This window comes from Hyla sarda, chromosome 9, assembly GCF_029499605.1.
Source record: "Hyla sarda isolate aHylSar1 chromosome 9, aHylSar1.hap1, whole genome shotgun sequence".
Taxonomy (NCBI): domain Eukaryota; kingdom Metazoa; phylum Chordata; class Amphibia; order Anura; family Hylidae; genus Hyla; species Hyla sarda.
In genome coordinates, this window is record NC_079197.1 from 162,129,041 (window position 1) to 162,141,636 (window position 12,596).

Sequence of the window (12,596 nt, forward strand, 5' to 3'; positions counted from 1 at the left end):
CTTTTTTATTTATTTTTGTGAAGTTTATCAGAAAGGCTAATATTTTGCAAAGATACAACATTTAAAACGTTTTGGATTGCAACACTGGCTCTGGCTGTCCAGGCATGGATACGCTGGTTAGCAAACACTGCATTAGAGATATAAACAAAACTCCTCTACCCGCTGCTGAAGTTTTCCATACAGAAATTGATCAGACTTTAAAGGGGATATGCCAGGATTTGTTTTCTTCAGCCTTTGAGCTCATGATACCAAGTTATAATACTGTGTCATTTTCTTCCATTACCACCGTGCGTCGCTTTGTCCCATTTCCATGCACAGGACCCGCACCCGGAAGTGCTGAAGTGCAGGTCTTTTTATTTCTACTGTTGTCTCTGGCTGCATGGAATGCTGGGAATGGTCAGAGACAATATGTGATAAGTCACATGGTCTCCAGGGGGCGTGGCTATGCAGCAGTGGATAGCAGGGTGGGAGAGATTTACTGAAGTAATGATATCCCCCACCCACTACTGCACAGCCACGCCCCCTGGAGACCATGTGACTTATGACCGATTGTCTTTGGCCACATGGAATGCTGGGAAAGGTCAGAGACAACTAAAAAGACTTGCACTACAAGTGCATGGAAACTGGACAAAGCGGCGCACGGATGTAATAGAACCAAATTACACAGTATTATAACTTGCCATCAGGGGCTCAAAGGCTGAGGGGGGGAAAATCATGGAATACCCCCTTTAAAGGGGATGTATTCATATCCTGCTGGGCACAGAAAAAAACCAAAACAAAAAAAACACTATACATCCTTAGCCCCCAGTGCCCCTCAAATCCTGTTCGGTTCCTGAATCTTCTCTCAGGACCTGCCTATTTAGCCAATCGCTGTCTGAGAAGGGACAAAGCTGTAGCCAGTCATTGGTGGAGGAGGCTGGTCCTGCACAGAGGGCTCGTCTTGGAAGACAGGAAATCAAGGAACCAGGGCTGGGATAGGGGATAAGACGTCTAGGGGCGGAGTACCCCTTTTGAAGACCTGCAATAAATCAATGTTTTGTTGTTGTGGATTTTCACCCCTTGCCATATAAAGTTCACAGATGCGCATTTCACTGCAGATTCCCATGGGGGTGCACCTTACTCTTAGCACCTAAAAACAGAGAGTAACACCACATTATGGAGACATGCACATGAATTTATTGAGGTCGTAAGCCTAATGGAGGACGTCTGATGAAGGGGACCGCGACAAGTCATTTATGGACAGTAAATGGAATGTATGAAATATTTGACCACCGTGAAGTTATGGAGAAACACAACACACTTATCCAGCAATGACGACGCTAGAACATCCCGATGGGTTCTCTATAGCCGTCGATCGCTGTAGCTTCTCTACCGCTGCTACAGTAATGGGGGGGGGGGGGGGTCATCTCTCCACCAGGAACTCCGCTTATACGACCGGCTCCAGCTCAGTGGTAAAGAGCACAGACTGCACAGAAATATCACAGGTTCGTGAAGGACACAGACTTTGGAAGCGCCCCCCCCCCCCTCCCTTAGTAGGACAATGAACCCCCCCCCCCCCCCAGAGAAAGGTAGAGAAAACCGTAGTGCAGATCAGTGCTAGGACAGGGCCAGACGTTTTGTACAAGAACTGTTCACATTTTAATAGCAGCGTTTGAAATTTTTCAGCAATTCATTCAATCGCGTTCTTAATCCATTTGTTAAAAAAAAAAAAAAAGGAAAAAAAGTAGTCCCGAGAGGTATGAGAGCTGATAGGAAGGCGGCCTTGTCTCTCCCGTCTGTATTAGCTGCCAGTCACAGATTAGGGGATGGAGGGAAGGTTACAGCAGGTTCATCTAAACCAGAGGCAGCAGTGTCACATCCAAGGGTTAAATCCTGGGGCTATATACTCCAGGGCATCTGGAAGGCGCTGGCTGGAAGGGGGGTACAGTGTGTAGCTTCAAAGCTGCTTAGATACTTCTGTGCCTGTGAAAAGAGAGAGAGAGAAACAAGTTACACTGGAGTTTTCCCAAACAGTGTGCCTCCAGCTGTTGCAAAACTACAACTCCCAGCATGCCCAGACAGCTGGAGGCACACTGTTCGCCAAACACTGTTACACAGAAGACATGGAGACTTTAAAGGGGTACTTTTTAAATAAACTGGTGCCAGAAAGTTAAACAGAATTGTAATATAATTATGTTTAAAAAAATCTTAAATCCTTCCAGTACTTATTAGTGGCTGTATACTACACAGGAAATGCTTTTCTTTGTCACGAGCACAGTGCTCTCTGCTGACATCTCTGTCCATTTTAAGACCTGTCCAGAGTAGGAGAAAATCCCCATAGCAAACATATGCTGCACTGGACAGTTCCTAAAATGGACAGATGTCAGCAGAGAGCACTGTGTTCCAAAAAGAAAATAATTTCCTCTGTAGTATTCAACAGCTATTAAGTACTGGAAGGATTAAGATTTTTTTTTTTTATAGAAGTCTTTTACAAATCTGTCACCAGTTGATTAAGAGTTTTCCACCAAGTGCCCCTTTTAAAGGGGAACTCAGCCACACACAGGGACAAGAAAATGGGTTGAGGGGCAGAGCTGTATCATTGCAGTGAAGGGTCATATTAGTAAGCGCCCTATTATGATTATTACTGTAGTCTCTCCCCCCCAATACATTGTTATAGTTGGCCAATCCCACTTAAATGCTCACTAAGCCTTCAACAATCCTTTCATGATAAGCTGTCAGGTGTGTACACAGGTAGAACCATCTCTGGCCAATTTATAACCTCTATATGGCTATTTCTCAGCAGTTTTCCCCTATGAAGGCTCACTCTCATGGTCAGTTTTCCCCTAGCCACTATGTCTACCATGGAGATCCTGTACCCTATGTCTGTAACAGAAGCAGCAGCATAGAGGACATTATAGAGCAGTACTAAGCAGTGATAATCCAGCACTGAGTGAGATACAACACTCTCTCAAAGCTGCTGCAGCCTCACTGTTGTGGACATTTCTCAAAGTCAGTGTAGGTGCACTGATGTTATACACAGGTTTTGATGGTGAAAATATAGGGGAGATTATCAAAACCTGTCCAGAGGAAAAGTTGCCCATAGCAACCAATCAGATCGCTTCTTTCATTTTTAACAAGGCCTCTGCAAAATGAAAGAGAACTGATTGGTAGCTATGGGCAACTTTTCCTTTGCACAGGTTTTGATCTCTCACCCCCCCCCCCCCCCCCCATAGTGTACATGCACTAGATTTATTAAATGGTGCAGGGCATATGATATACACGGGGCTAGTACATTTTTATTTTTTTTTACTTAAAGGGGTACTCCGCCCCTGGCATCTTATCCCCTATCGAAAGGATAGGGGATAAGATGTTAGATCGCCGCGGTCTCGCTGCTGGGGACCTCCGGGATTGCCGCTGCAGCACCCCGCTATCATTACTGAGAGAGTTCGCTCTGTGCGTAATGACTGGTGATACAGGGGCCGGAGCAGCGTGACGTCATGGCTCCGCCCCTCATGACATCACGGCCCGTCCCCTTAATGAAAGTCTATGGCAGGGGGCGTGACGACCGCCACGCCCCCCTCCAATAGACTTGCATTGACGGGGGCGGGCAGTGACGTCACGAGGGGCGGAGCCGTGATGTAACGATGCTCCGGCCCCTGTATTGCCCGTCATTACGTGCAGAGCGATCTCGCTCTGCGCAGCAATGATAGCGGGGTGCTGCAGGAGTGATCCTCGGGGTCCCCAGCAGCGGGACCCCGGCGATCTGACATCTTATCCCCTATCCTTTGGATCAGGGATAAGATGTCTCGGGACAGAGTACCCCTTTAAGAACTCCACTTGTATGATTCCTTCTCTGAATTTTTTGAGATTCTTTCACCCCTTGTGCAACTTTGAAAAAATGCTGTGCACAGCCAGTTTTGGAAGCGTGGTCTGGGCTGGCGTATGTTTGTAGTGTAACTGAGGGTATTGTGACAAATCTGCAACTTTTATTTAAGAAAAGTAGCATTTTATAAATTAGCAGCCACTGAAGGTGAAAAAGCAAAAGTCCCTCCAGCAGAAAGTTGCACAAGTTTTAGGCAACACACATTTATGCGCCACTTCTACACCAAAAAAAAGGCTGATAAATCCCCCTCTGCCCAGACCTCTATAGGCAGCTGTAATCTAATCCCTCAGTGAACTGAGAGAAAGGAGACCAACCATATTTTATATAAAACCGATGTAATGCTGGTTTCACACTACGATTTGACGATACAGTCACCGGATCCGGCTGGTATGTGAGCGCCCGGTTTTCACTCCCCCCGGCAAGTGACCGTATGATAAAATCGTAGTGTGAACCCAGACTAACATCGGTTTTACATAAGATAGGGTTGTATAAATTAATAGTATTTAGTTAAGTGTATTTAACAAAAATATCAGCCTCCTTTTCTTACCTCAGCAATTTTTCAGAGTTAATGATAAAATTGTCTCCTTTCTCTCAGTTCACTGAGGGATCAGGTTACAGCTGCCTATAGAGGTCTTGGGAGAGGGGGTGGTGGTGGTGGTACACGGGGAGACAGTGGGGGGATTTATCAGCTTTTTTTGGTGTAGAAAAGGCGCAGAAATGTGTGTTGCCCAAAATTTGTGGGACTTTCATCTGATTCATTTGAATGAGCCGACCGGAGGCAGATAGTGGGAGATGGGAGCACGGAGCACCAGGTTTTGCTGGCATGCTGGGATAGGTGGATGTGTCCCTTATTAATGGGTGGTTCTTCTGCAGGGAGGGGTAACAACACAGCGAGTCTGAACTGCAAAGCAAGTGATATGACGGACTGTCGTGCAAGAAGAGAATTTTTCAGGGCAGGGTGGGAACGTAACCATAGGAGTTTTATGCCAAGAACACAAAGAAGCCGAACTCCAGGGTTGTGCAATTCCTACAGCGAGGAATGTGGAGGAACAGAGTGGAGATTCTCCATAGGGACATCAGAGGGGCAGGTAAAGTGACAGAACATGCAGGATGCACCTCCCATACGTACAAGGTATAGAGCCAGCTGCTGCCTTCCTTCCATACTCATTTCTTCTCCTAAATGAAACAAGAAGAGCAGAGTCAGTATGTAGTAATACATAAAGGGGACACAGAGTATTGATCTTAAATGGGTACTCCAGTGGAAATTATACTTTTTTTTATTTTATTTTTTTTAAATCAACTGGTGCCAGAAAGTTAAAACAGATTTGTAAATTACTTCTATTAAAAAATCTTAATGCTTACAGTACTTATCAGCTGCTGTATGCTCCAAGGGAAGTTCTTTGCTTTTGGGATTTTTTTCTGTCACTACCACAGTGCTCTCTACAGACACCCATTTTAGGAACGGTCCAGAGCAGCATATGTTTGCTATGGGGATTTTCTCCTACTCTGGACAGAGGTGTCAGCAGAGAGCACTGTGGTAGTGACAGAAAATAAATCCAAAAAGAAAAGAACTTCCTCTGTAATATACGGCAGCTGATAAGTACTCAAAAGTTTAAGATTTTTTAATATAAGTAGTTTACAAATAGACTATTTTATGCTGCTGAGGTAAGAACTTAGGAGGTTCTGAAACGCGTCCAGCCCACTATACTACACTCTTGTGATCACTATCATCTGTACTCCTGCCTCCAATAATGAAGTTTTACAGTGACTGCCACCTGTCAATCTTAATTGCTCCCAGCGCGCGCTGGAGAGACACGAGTAGAGCACCGGAACCACCATCTAAGCGGTGCAGCCGCAGCGCTGCAGTCCCCCGATTTCAGGCCCACTACAATATCCACCGCTCGTATCGGGAGACGGCCGAGTCTCCGAGCGGTGAACTCTCCTGCTAAGAGAGGCGGCACAGAGACTGCCAGGAGGAGCTGCGCGGGGATCTTATACACGTACCGGAGACATCACTGCATTAACAGGAGAGTCCATCACGGCCCCCGTGCAGCAGACGCCCGGACCGAGGCTTATTTGGAGGTTTTTGACCATCGACTCTCACCATAAACTTGGATGAACTTTTGTGAACTTTATGATTTTTGGTGTTGATCCACAACGACAATATTTATTTCTATTATTTCTTGGAGTGATCCCAGAGGTTTTTCTTAATATATGCATTTATGATTGATTGTCTAACATTTTCTATATGATTCCTGTGCACCTGCAAGGGCCCTGTGGGTAGCCAGGCATCAACTAATATTTAATAAATGTTATACCATTTATTCTAATAAATAACCATTACTCCATATATCCATGACCTTGAGCCCCATTTTTTATATTTTATTGTCTAGATATTTTGTGACACCTGAGGTATAGGTGTCTGTTTGGTAGCCCAGGTCTTAATTGCTGTCTAGAGCCTCTCCATACTTCTTTTTCTATAATTTACAAATCTGTTTAACTTTCTGGCATCAATTGATTATTATATATATATCTCTATCCCCACCGGGGTATTGCACCCATATACATCTTAAAGAGTAACTATCACCATCTAAACTTTCCCTAATCCCCCTCCCCATCTGTCCCTGACTAACTCTATCCCTGCATTTAATTTTGTTTTAAAAAACCCTAAAAATACCTTTTTCTATGCTCTCCAGTAGCTTAATTAAACTGCACAATGCACATGAGGTTGTCATAGCAATGGCAAGTCAGTGGAGAGAGCAGATAAGCAGTGCATATATAATTAGCCATGTGGAAAGTGGATAGAGGGGAGAGGAACTGAGAAAAAGAAAAGAGGGAATGTATCCTCTCTGTTTGCTCCCTGCTTGTGTATGAGCTGAGTGCTCCCCCTCCTTCCTGACTGACAGGCTGGGAGCTGCACTGAGCAGATTTCAGACTCATGTTCAATAGCTAATGTCGTACAAAAGTCACATGGGAAGTGACAGACTTTTGGAGCGACAATTTTAGGCTTGATGAATTCCCTTCATTATAATGTCTGATCGGGGGGTCCAAGACTGGAGATACAAGCCCACCATGACTCCACAAGGCATCCCAGCTGATTTGGTTTCAAAATCTATAGCCCCCATAAACAGCCTTTGAAAATCCAGGTACTTTCTGGATCGTGCAGAGAGCTGCAGAAAACTAGATAGCCCATTCTTTCCTGTGTGAGCTGAGGGAGGGGGTGACTTAACATCTGAGCAGGTCACATGGTTAGGGAAGAAGTGAATATAGATGAGGGAGGTCTATGCGCCTCAGTCAATCAGGACCAATCACACAGGCACACTTCAGCTTAGGGGAAGGTAGTGTGTAGAATCCAACAAATTATAAACATCAATTAGAATAAAATATAACTTTTACTTGAGATATAATAAAATTAATAGTAAATATGTACACAATTAGTGAAAATGAGCACAAATAGGGGGAAAGACAGGGGAGTAGGGTTACAGGTGATGCCCTAATTTAATTCCCTGCCTAGAAAAAAATCTAACAATTAAGTGAAGGATAGGGTTATAGGAGTGATTACAATATGTACAGTTAGTACAAAAATAAATATATCAACCTCTCTGGCCAACGCGTTTCTCTCCCGGGTTGAAGGGAGTTCATCAGGGATGAGAGGATAATATTCACAGTTCAAATAGTGCACAACAAATACAAAATAATATACAGGAGATGCAAAAAACCATTAACAACGATAAATATGATAATACACAGGTCCGGGTCCGTCAGTCATAGGTACCAGTCATATATGTATGTCTGGTCAAACGTGAATGAAATGCACATACATTATCATAAAACATAGCCCAAGTATAGTATGTAAAATATTCATATGCAATGTTAGTGAAGTAAGTTGACTCCAGACAAAGAGGAGGATGTTCTGTTCAAGATAAGCAAATTTACAGTAAATTCGATTCGTCACAAACTTCTCGGCTCGGCAGTTGAGAACTTATCCTGCGTAAATTAGTTCAGCTTTCAGGTGCTCCGGTGGGCTGGAAAAGGTGGATACAGTCCTAGGAAAGAGTCTCCTAGGACTGTATCCACCTTTTCCAGCCCACCGGAGCACCGGAAAGCTGAACTAATTTATACAGGATAAGTCATCAACTGCCGAGCCGAGAAGTTTGTGACGAATCAAATTTACTGTGAGTTCGCTCATCTCTAGTTGAGACCATAACTCTATGGAAACCTGGTAATTGGTTCTGAAGCCACCAAAATGTCATCCAAAAATTGGAAAAAAGTGAGGATTAAAGAAAAATAAGTAGATAACTAATATAGATAAAGCAAATCCTTACATATAAAAGTAAGAAAGATCTGCTGGGAGCTGTAAATCACTGTCTATGTCAGTGTTTCCCAACCAGGGTGCCTCCAGCTGTTGCAAAACTACAACTCCCAGCATGCCCGGACAGCCAACGGCTGTCCGGGCATGCTGGGAGTTGTAGTTTTGCAACAGCTGGAGGCACCCTGGTTGGGAAACAATGGTTTATGTAGAGGACAGGAGCTTCTTCAGGGTCCTGTACAGTACACTCAGTGTCCCAAATGGAGCCGCCCTTACTTGGTGTCTAACCAAGCAGCTAACCCTGGCACAGGTAAGGAGTAGTACAGAACATGTAATACCTCTCTGTACTGTAGGGGGCGCTACCAGACATCAGTCAGTGCATGCACTTCAGTAATAGAGGTGATTTACCAGTAAAATGCCCATTCTGATTGGTCAGTTCCTCCAGTTGTGACAGGTATCACAGATCTGGACTGTCCGTAGCATTGTATGTTGAGTCTGGTTTCAAGTTACAATGGTCCAGAAAAGACCATTGTATGTTGAAACTATTGTATGTTGAGGCCATTGTAAGTTGAGGGATCACTGTAGTTAAATAAAAGATCACTTAAAATATATTAGATTAACAAAATTGAGGGGGCGTGACCGACCCACGCAGCGCGAAAACAGGAACATTTAGTTCCACACTGGCCAGTGGAGTACCCCTTTAACCCTCCGCTGTCTGTACACCCAGATACAATCCAGCTCACATGCTAATCTTAACTCCAATATTAGGAAGATCGAATAGTATCAACCAGTATTGATCGATCAGAAAACCAAGAATACAATACAATACAATGGTTCTTGGTCAATCAACTAGTATGAATAGTGCAGAGTACTATGAAGGACATTCAGTTGTATTGTGTTAAGAAGGCCGTACAGTACTCCAAATAAATGGGAGAGAGGTACTTGCCTATGTACTTACTGCCTGTCACCCACTTTTCCCAGTCTCCTGACATATAGTCTCTACAGGAGACTGGAGAAGCTGGGTGACAGGCAGTCACAGTATGCACGCCTCTTCTGACCTCTAACTTATTTTCCGCATACAGGAGGCTCATTTTTTGCACTGTGTAGTTTTTTATGGTATATGAAGTAACCAATAACACACAATTCTGGATTATTTTTTTTTCTTGTTTAAGCAATTGACTGCAGTTTATATATATATATATATCTCTCTCAATGTGTGTGTATGTATGTTCCAAACGGCTGAAGATATTAACATGAAACTTGGCCACATGTTACTTATATGTCACCAACAAACATAGGATAGGTGATTTAACCCTTAATCACCCCCATTTGCCAGGGGCGGGGTTTATGTTTAAAGTCCCATACAAGTCTATGGGAAATATATGTTACTGCATAACTTCCAAACGGCTGGAGATATTTCGATAATACTTGGTCACATGTTACTTATACGTCCACTTAAAATATAGGATAGTTAATTTAACCCTTAACTACCCCCATTTGTGAGGGTCGGGGTTTTTGTTTAAAGTCCCATGCAAATCAATGGGAAAATGTATGTTATCATGTAACTTCTGTACAGCTGGAGATATTTCAATAATACCTGGTCACATTACTTATGTAAAAAAAAAAAAAAAAAAAAAAATAAGAGTTAAATTAACCCTTACCTACACCCTTATATAAAAGATGGGTTTTTGTTTCAAGTCCCACAAAGTATATGGGACTTCCAGTACCTTACTCCATAAGCTCCGCTCTGCATCTCCTGGTGAATGTGTCAATCCGGCTTGCAAGACACACCCCATCTCACAGACACGCCCACTGTTTAAGCCCCAACCCTTTTATTATCTAGCCTTTTTGTGCATCGGTCTGGCTTGCAACTCACGCCCAGTCCCACTAAGCCACGTCCCCTTCTATTTTCAGCTTACAATATCTTCATCACAAATCAGTCCCACCTGAGGACAGGATAGGACGATGGGATATAAGGTTGAGACGATGATGGGATATGAGGTCAGGATATGAAGTCAAAAGCTTCCTCCTTTTAGTTGATTTTCCTTTCCAACAAGGATTAGGAAGGAAAAACCAGGCAAGGCCGGGTACTCAGCTAGTTAAGATATAGTTTGGACATTTATGCACGCAGCGACACCGCATGTTTTTGTTTATTTTATTTGGAAAAAAGGGGGGGATTCAGCCACTGTTATCCTCTAAGCTGATTGGGACACCATTCAGCCATTGCTGTCCTCTCATCTGATCGGGACACCACAGTGATCCAGATCGGCATCCCTGAGCTAACTGGCAGTAAATATCAGGACATTTAGATGCCGCGATCAACTTTGATTGCAGCGTCTAAAGGGTTAATGGCGCACATTACCCAGATTGGTGATGTTCGGCATTAGCCACGGGTCCCAGCTCCTTAGCGCGCTTCATAGCTCGGGAGCAGACACACATTTATGCCCTGCGTCCTCTGGAAGCTGATCTGCGGAGAGTGCAGGCGGTCTACTGTACTTGTGCAAATGTCCAATATCAGTCCCGATACAGTTACCAGTGTCGGTATCGGGACATCCCAAATAAATGGTTCAAGATATCAGATATTAAACTATTTAGCCCATTGCTGTTTAATACAATTTCATAGTGCACTAATGCTGCATTTTAGTCAAGTATTTTATCCGTATTTATTCTCCTCTTACTTGAACATATGACTCAGTGCTACAAGAACTGGTACATTCCTGGTACTATCCTGCTCAGGTGCTGTTCTTTACTTAGATTACATGTTAGTACCACTCCACACCCTGATGCTGGCAGCAGTCCACACAGAAAGGGATACAACAACAAACTGAGGCTGGCAGTAGTCCAGACGGAGGGGGGGGGGGGGGGGGGGTACAACACCACACTGATACTGGCAACAGGTCAGACAGGGGAGTTTAAAGGGGTACTCCACCCCTAGACATCTTATCCCCTACCCAAAAGGATAAAGGATAAAATGTCTGATCACAGGGTTCCTGCCGCTGGGGACCACCGCGATCTCCCTGCTGCATCTGGCGTTCATTTAGAGCGTCGGACGTTTGTGACGTCATGGCCACACCCCTCCAATGCAAGTCTATGGGAGGGGGCATCACACCCCCTCAATGCAAGTTTATGGGAGGGGGCGTCACGCCCCCTCCCATAGACTTGCATTGAGGGGGGTGTGGCCGTGACGTTACACGCCTCCGCCCCGCATCGCCAGTCATCCGGCATGGAGCCAAGTTCGCTCCACGCACAGGATGTCGCGGGGGTCCCCAGAGGCGGTACCCATGCAATCAGACATCTTATCCCCTATCCTTTGGAAAGATGTCTAGGGGCGGAGTATCCCCTTAAGACACAATATAGCAGAGGTTCTACACACAGTCAACTCATCCGCACAGGGTGGAATAAATACTTCAAGATATCAGATATTACACTGACCACTGCTAAAAATATAATTCAGTGCAGCAGGTATATGGTTTCCTGACAGCAGTTCAGACAGAGGGTTTAAGACACAGAATACTGAGAGGCTCCACTCTGTCCCTGTATTGTCCCTGCCTTCTCCAAGTGCACTCCACCACATTGGGATCACTCACTTTCTCCTAGACTCCAGACCTTGCCTCCTGCCTTGTGCGGAACCTTGCAGGGTGCGCTCCACCTGTCTGATGTCGGTCTCCTCTGTGACCTCCTGATTCCAGCACTGCAGCCGTAGCTACTAGCCTCGGAGCTTAGTAATAGATGCTTCTATGCGCCAAGCTTCCCTGGCTCAGGTATGCAGCCTTCGAGCCGGCCGTCAGTCATCCCCTACTACAGCATTCATGACAAGGCCAGGAGCACGCTCTCCAACACACAGATACTGGCAACAGGTCAGACAGGGGAGATTAAAGGGGTACTCCACCCCTAGACATCTTATCCCCTATCCAAAGGATAAGGGATAAGAATTCTAAATCAGAGGGTCCCGCCGCAGGGGACCACCACGATCTTCCTGCTGAACCCGGCGTTCGTTTAGAGTGTCTGGTGCAGCCCCGGAGGCTTGTGACGCCAAGGCCACGCCTGCTCGCGACATCACGACCACGCCCCCCTCAGTGCAAGTCTATGGGAGGGGCGTCATGCCCCCTCCCATAGACTTGCATTGATGGGACGTGGCTATGACATCACGAGGGGGGTGCCCTAGTTACCCTGTATTTCGACAACCCAGGTGTAGTAGCCTTGTCCCCAGGGAAGAGGGGTGGATGCCACTACCAAACTCTTCTGAAAGTAGCTAATAAAAGGACTTGGGCAGCTGAAATCCAACATGTCTAACTGTTCTCTCCACCAACATCTGTCACGAGGGGGAGAGTCAGAGGCCACCATACACATTAGGTGGTCACAAGGGGGAGAGTCAGAGGCCACCATACACATTAGGTGGTCACAAGGGGGAGAGTCAGAGGCCAC

General features: G+C 45.2%; 1 protein-coding gene across 1 annotated transcript in view; it reads right to left on the reverse strand.

Moving 5' to 3' along the window:
* Positions 1 to 1,710: 1,710 nt before the first annotated feature.
* Positions 1,711 to 12,596, reverse strand: part of ABHD16A (abhydrolase domain containing 16A, phospholipase) — a 38,085-nt gene continuing 27,199 nt past the window's right edge. The window contains exons 19-20 of the mRNA XM_056538409.1: positions 4,992 to 5,038; positions 1,711 to 1,962 (exon numbers count right to left, since the gene is read on the reverse strand). Of these exons, the coding sequence (XP_056394384.1) occupies positions 1,879 to 1,962; positions 4,992 to 5,038 (131 nt within the window). The 3' untranslated portion in view covers positions 1,711 to 1,878. The remainder of the gene's footprint in view (positions 1,963 to 4,991; positions 5,039 to 12,596) is intronic.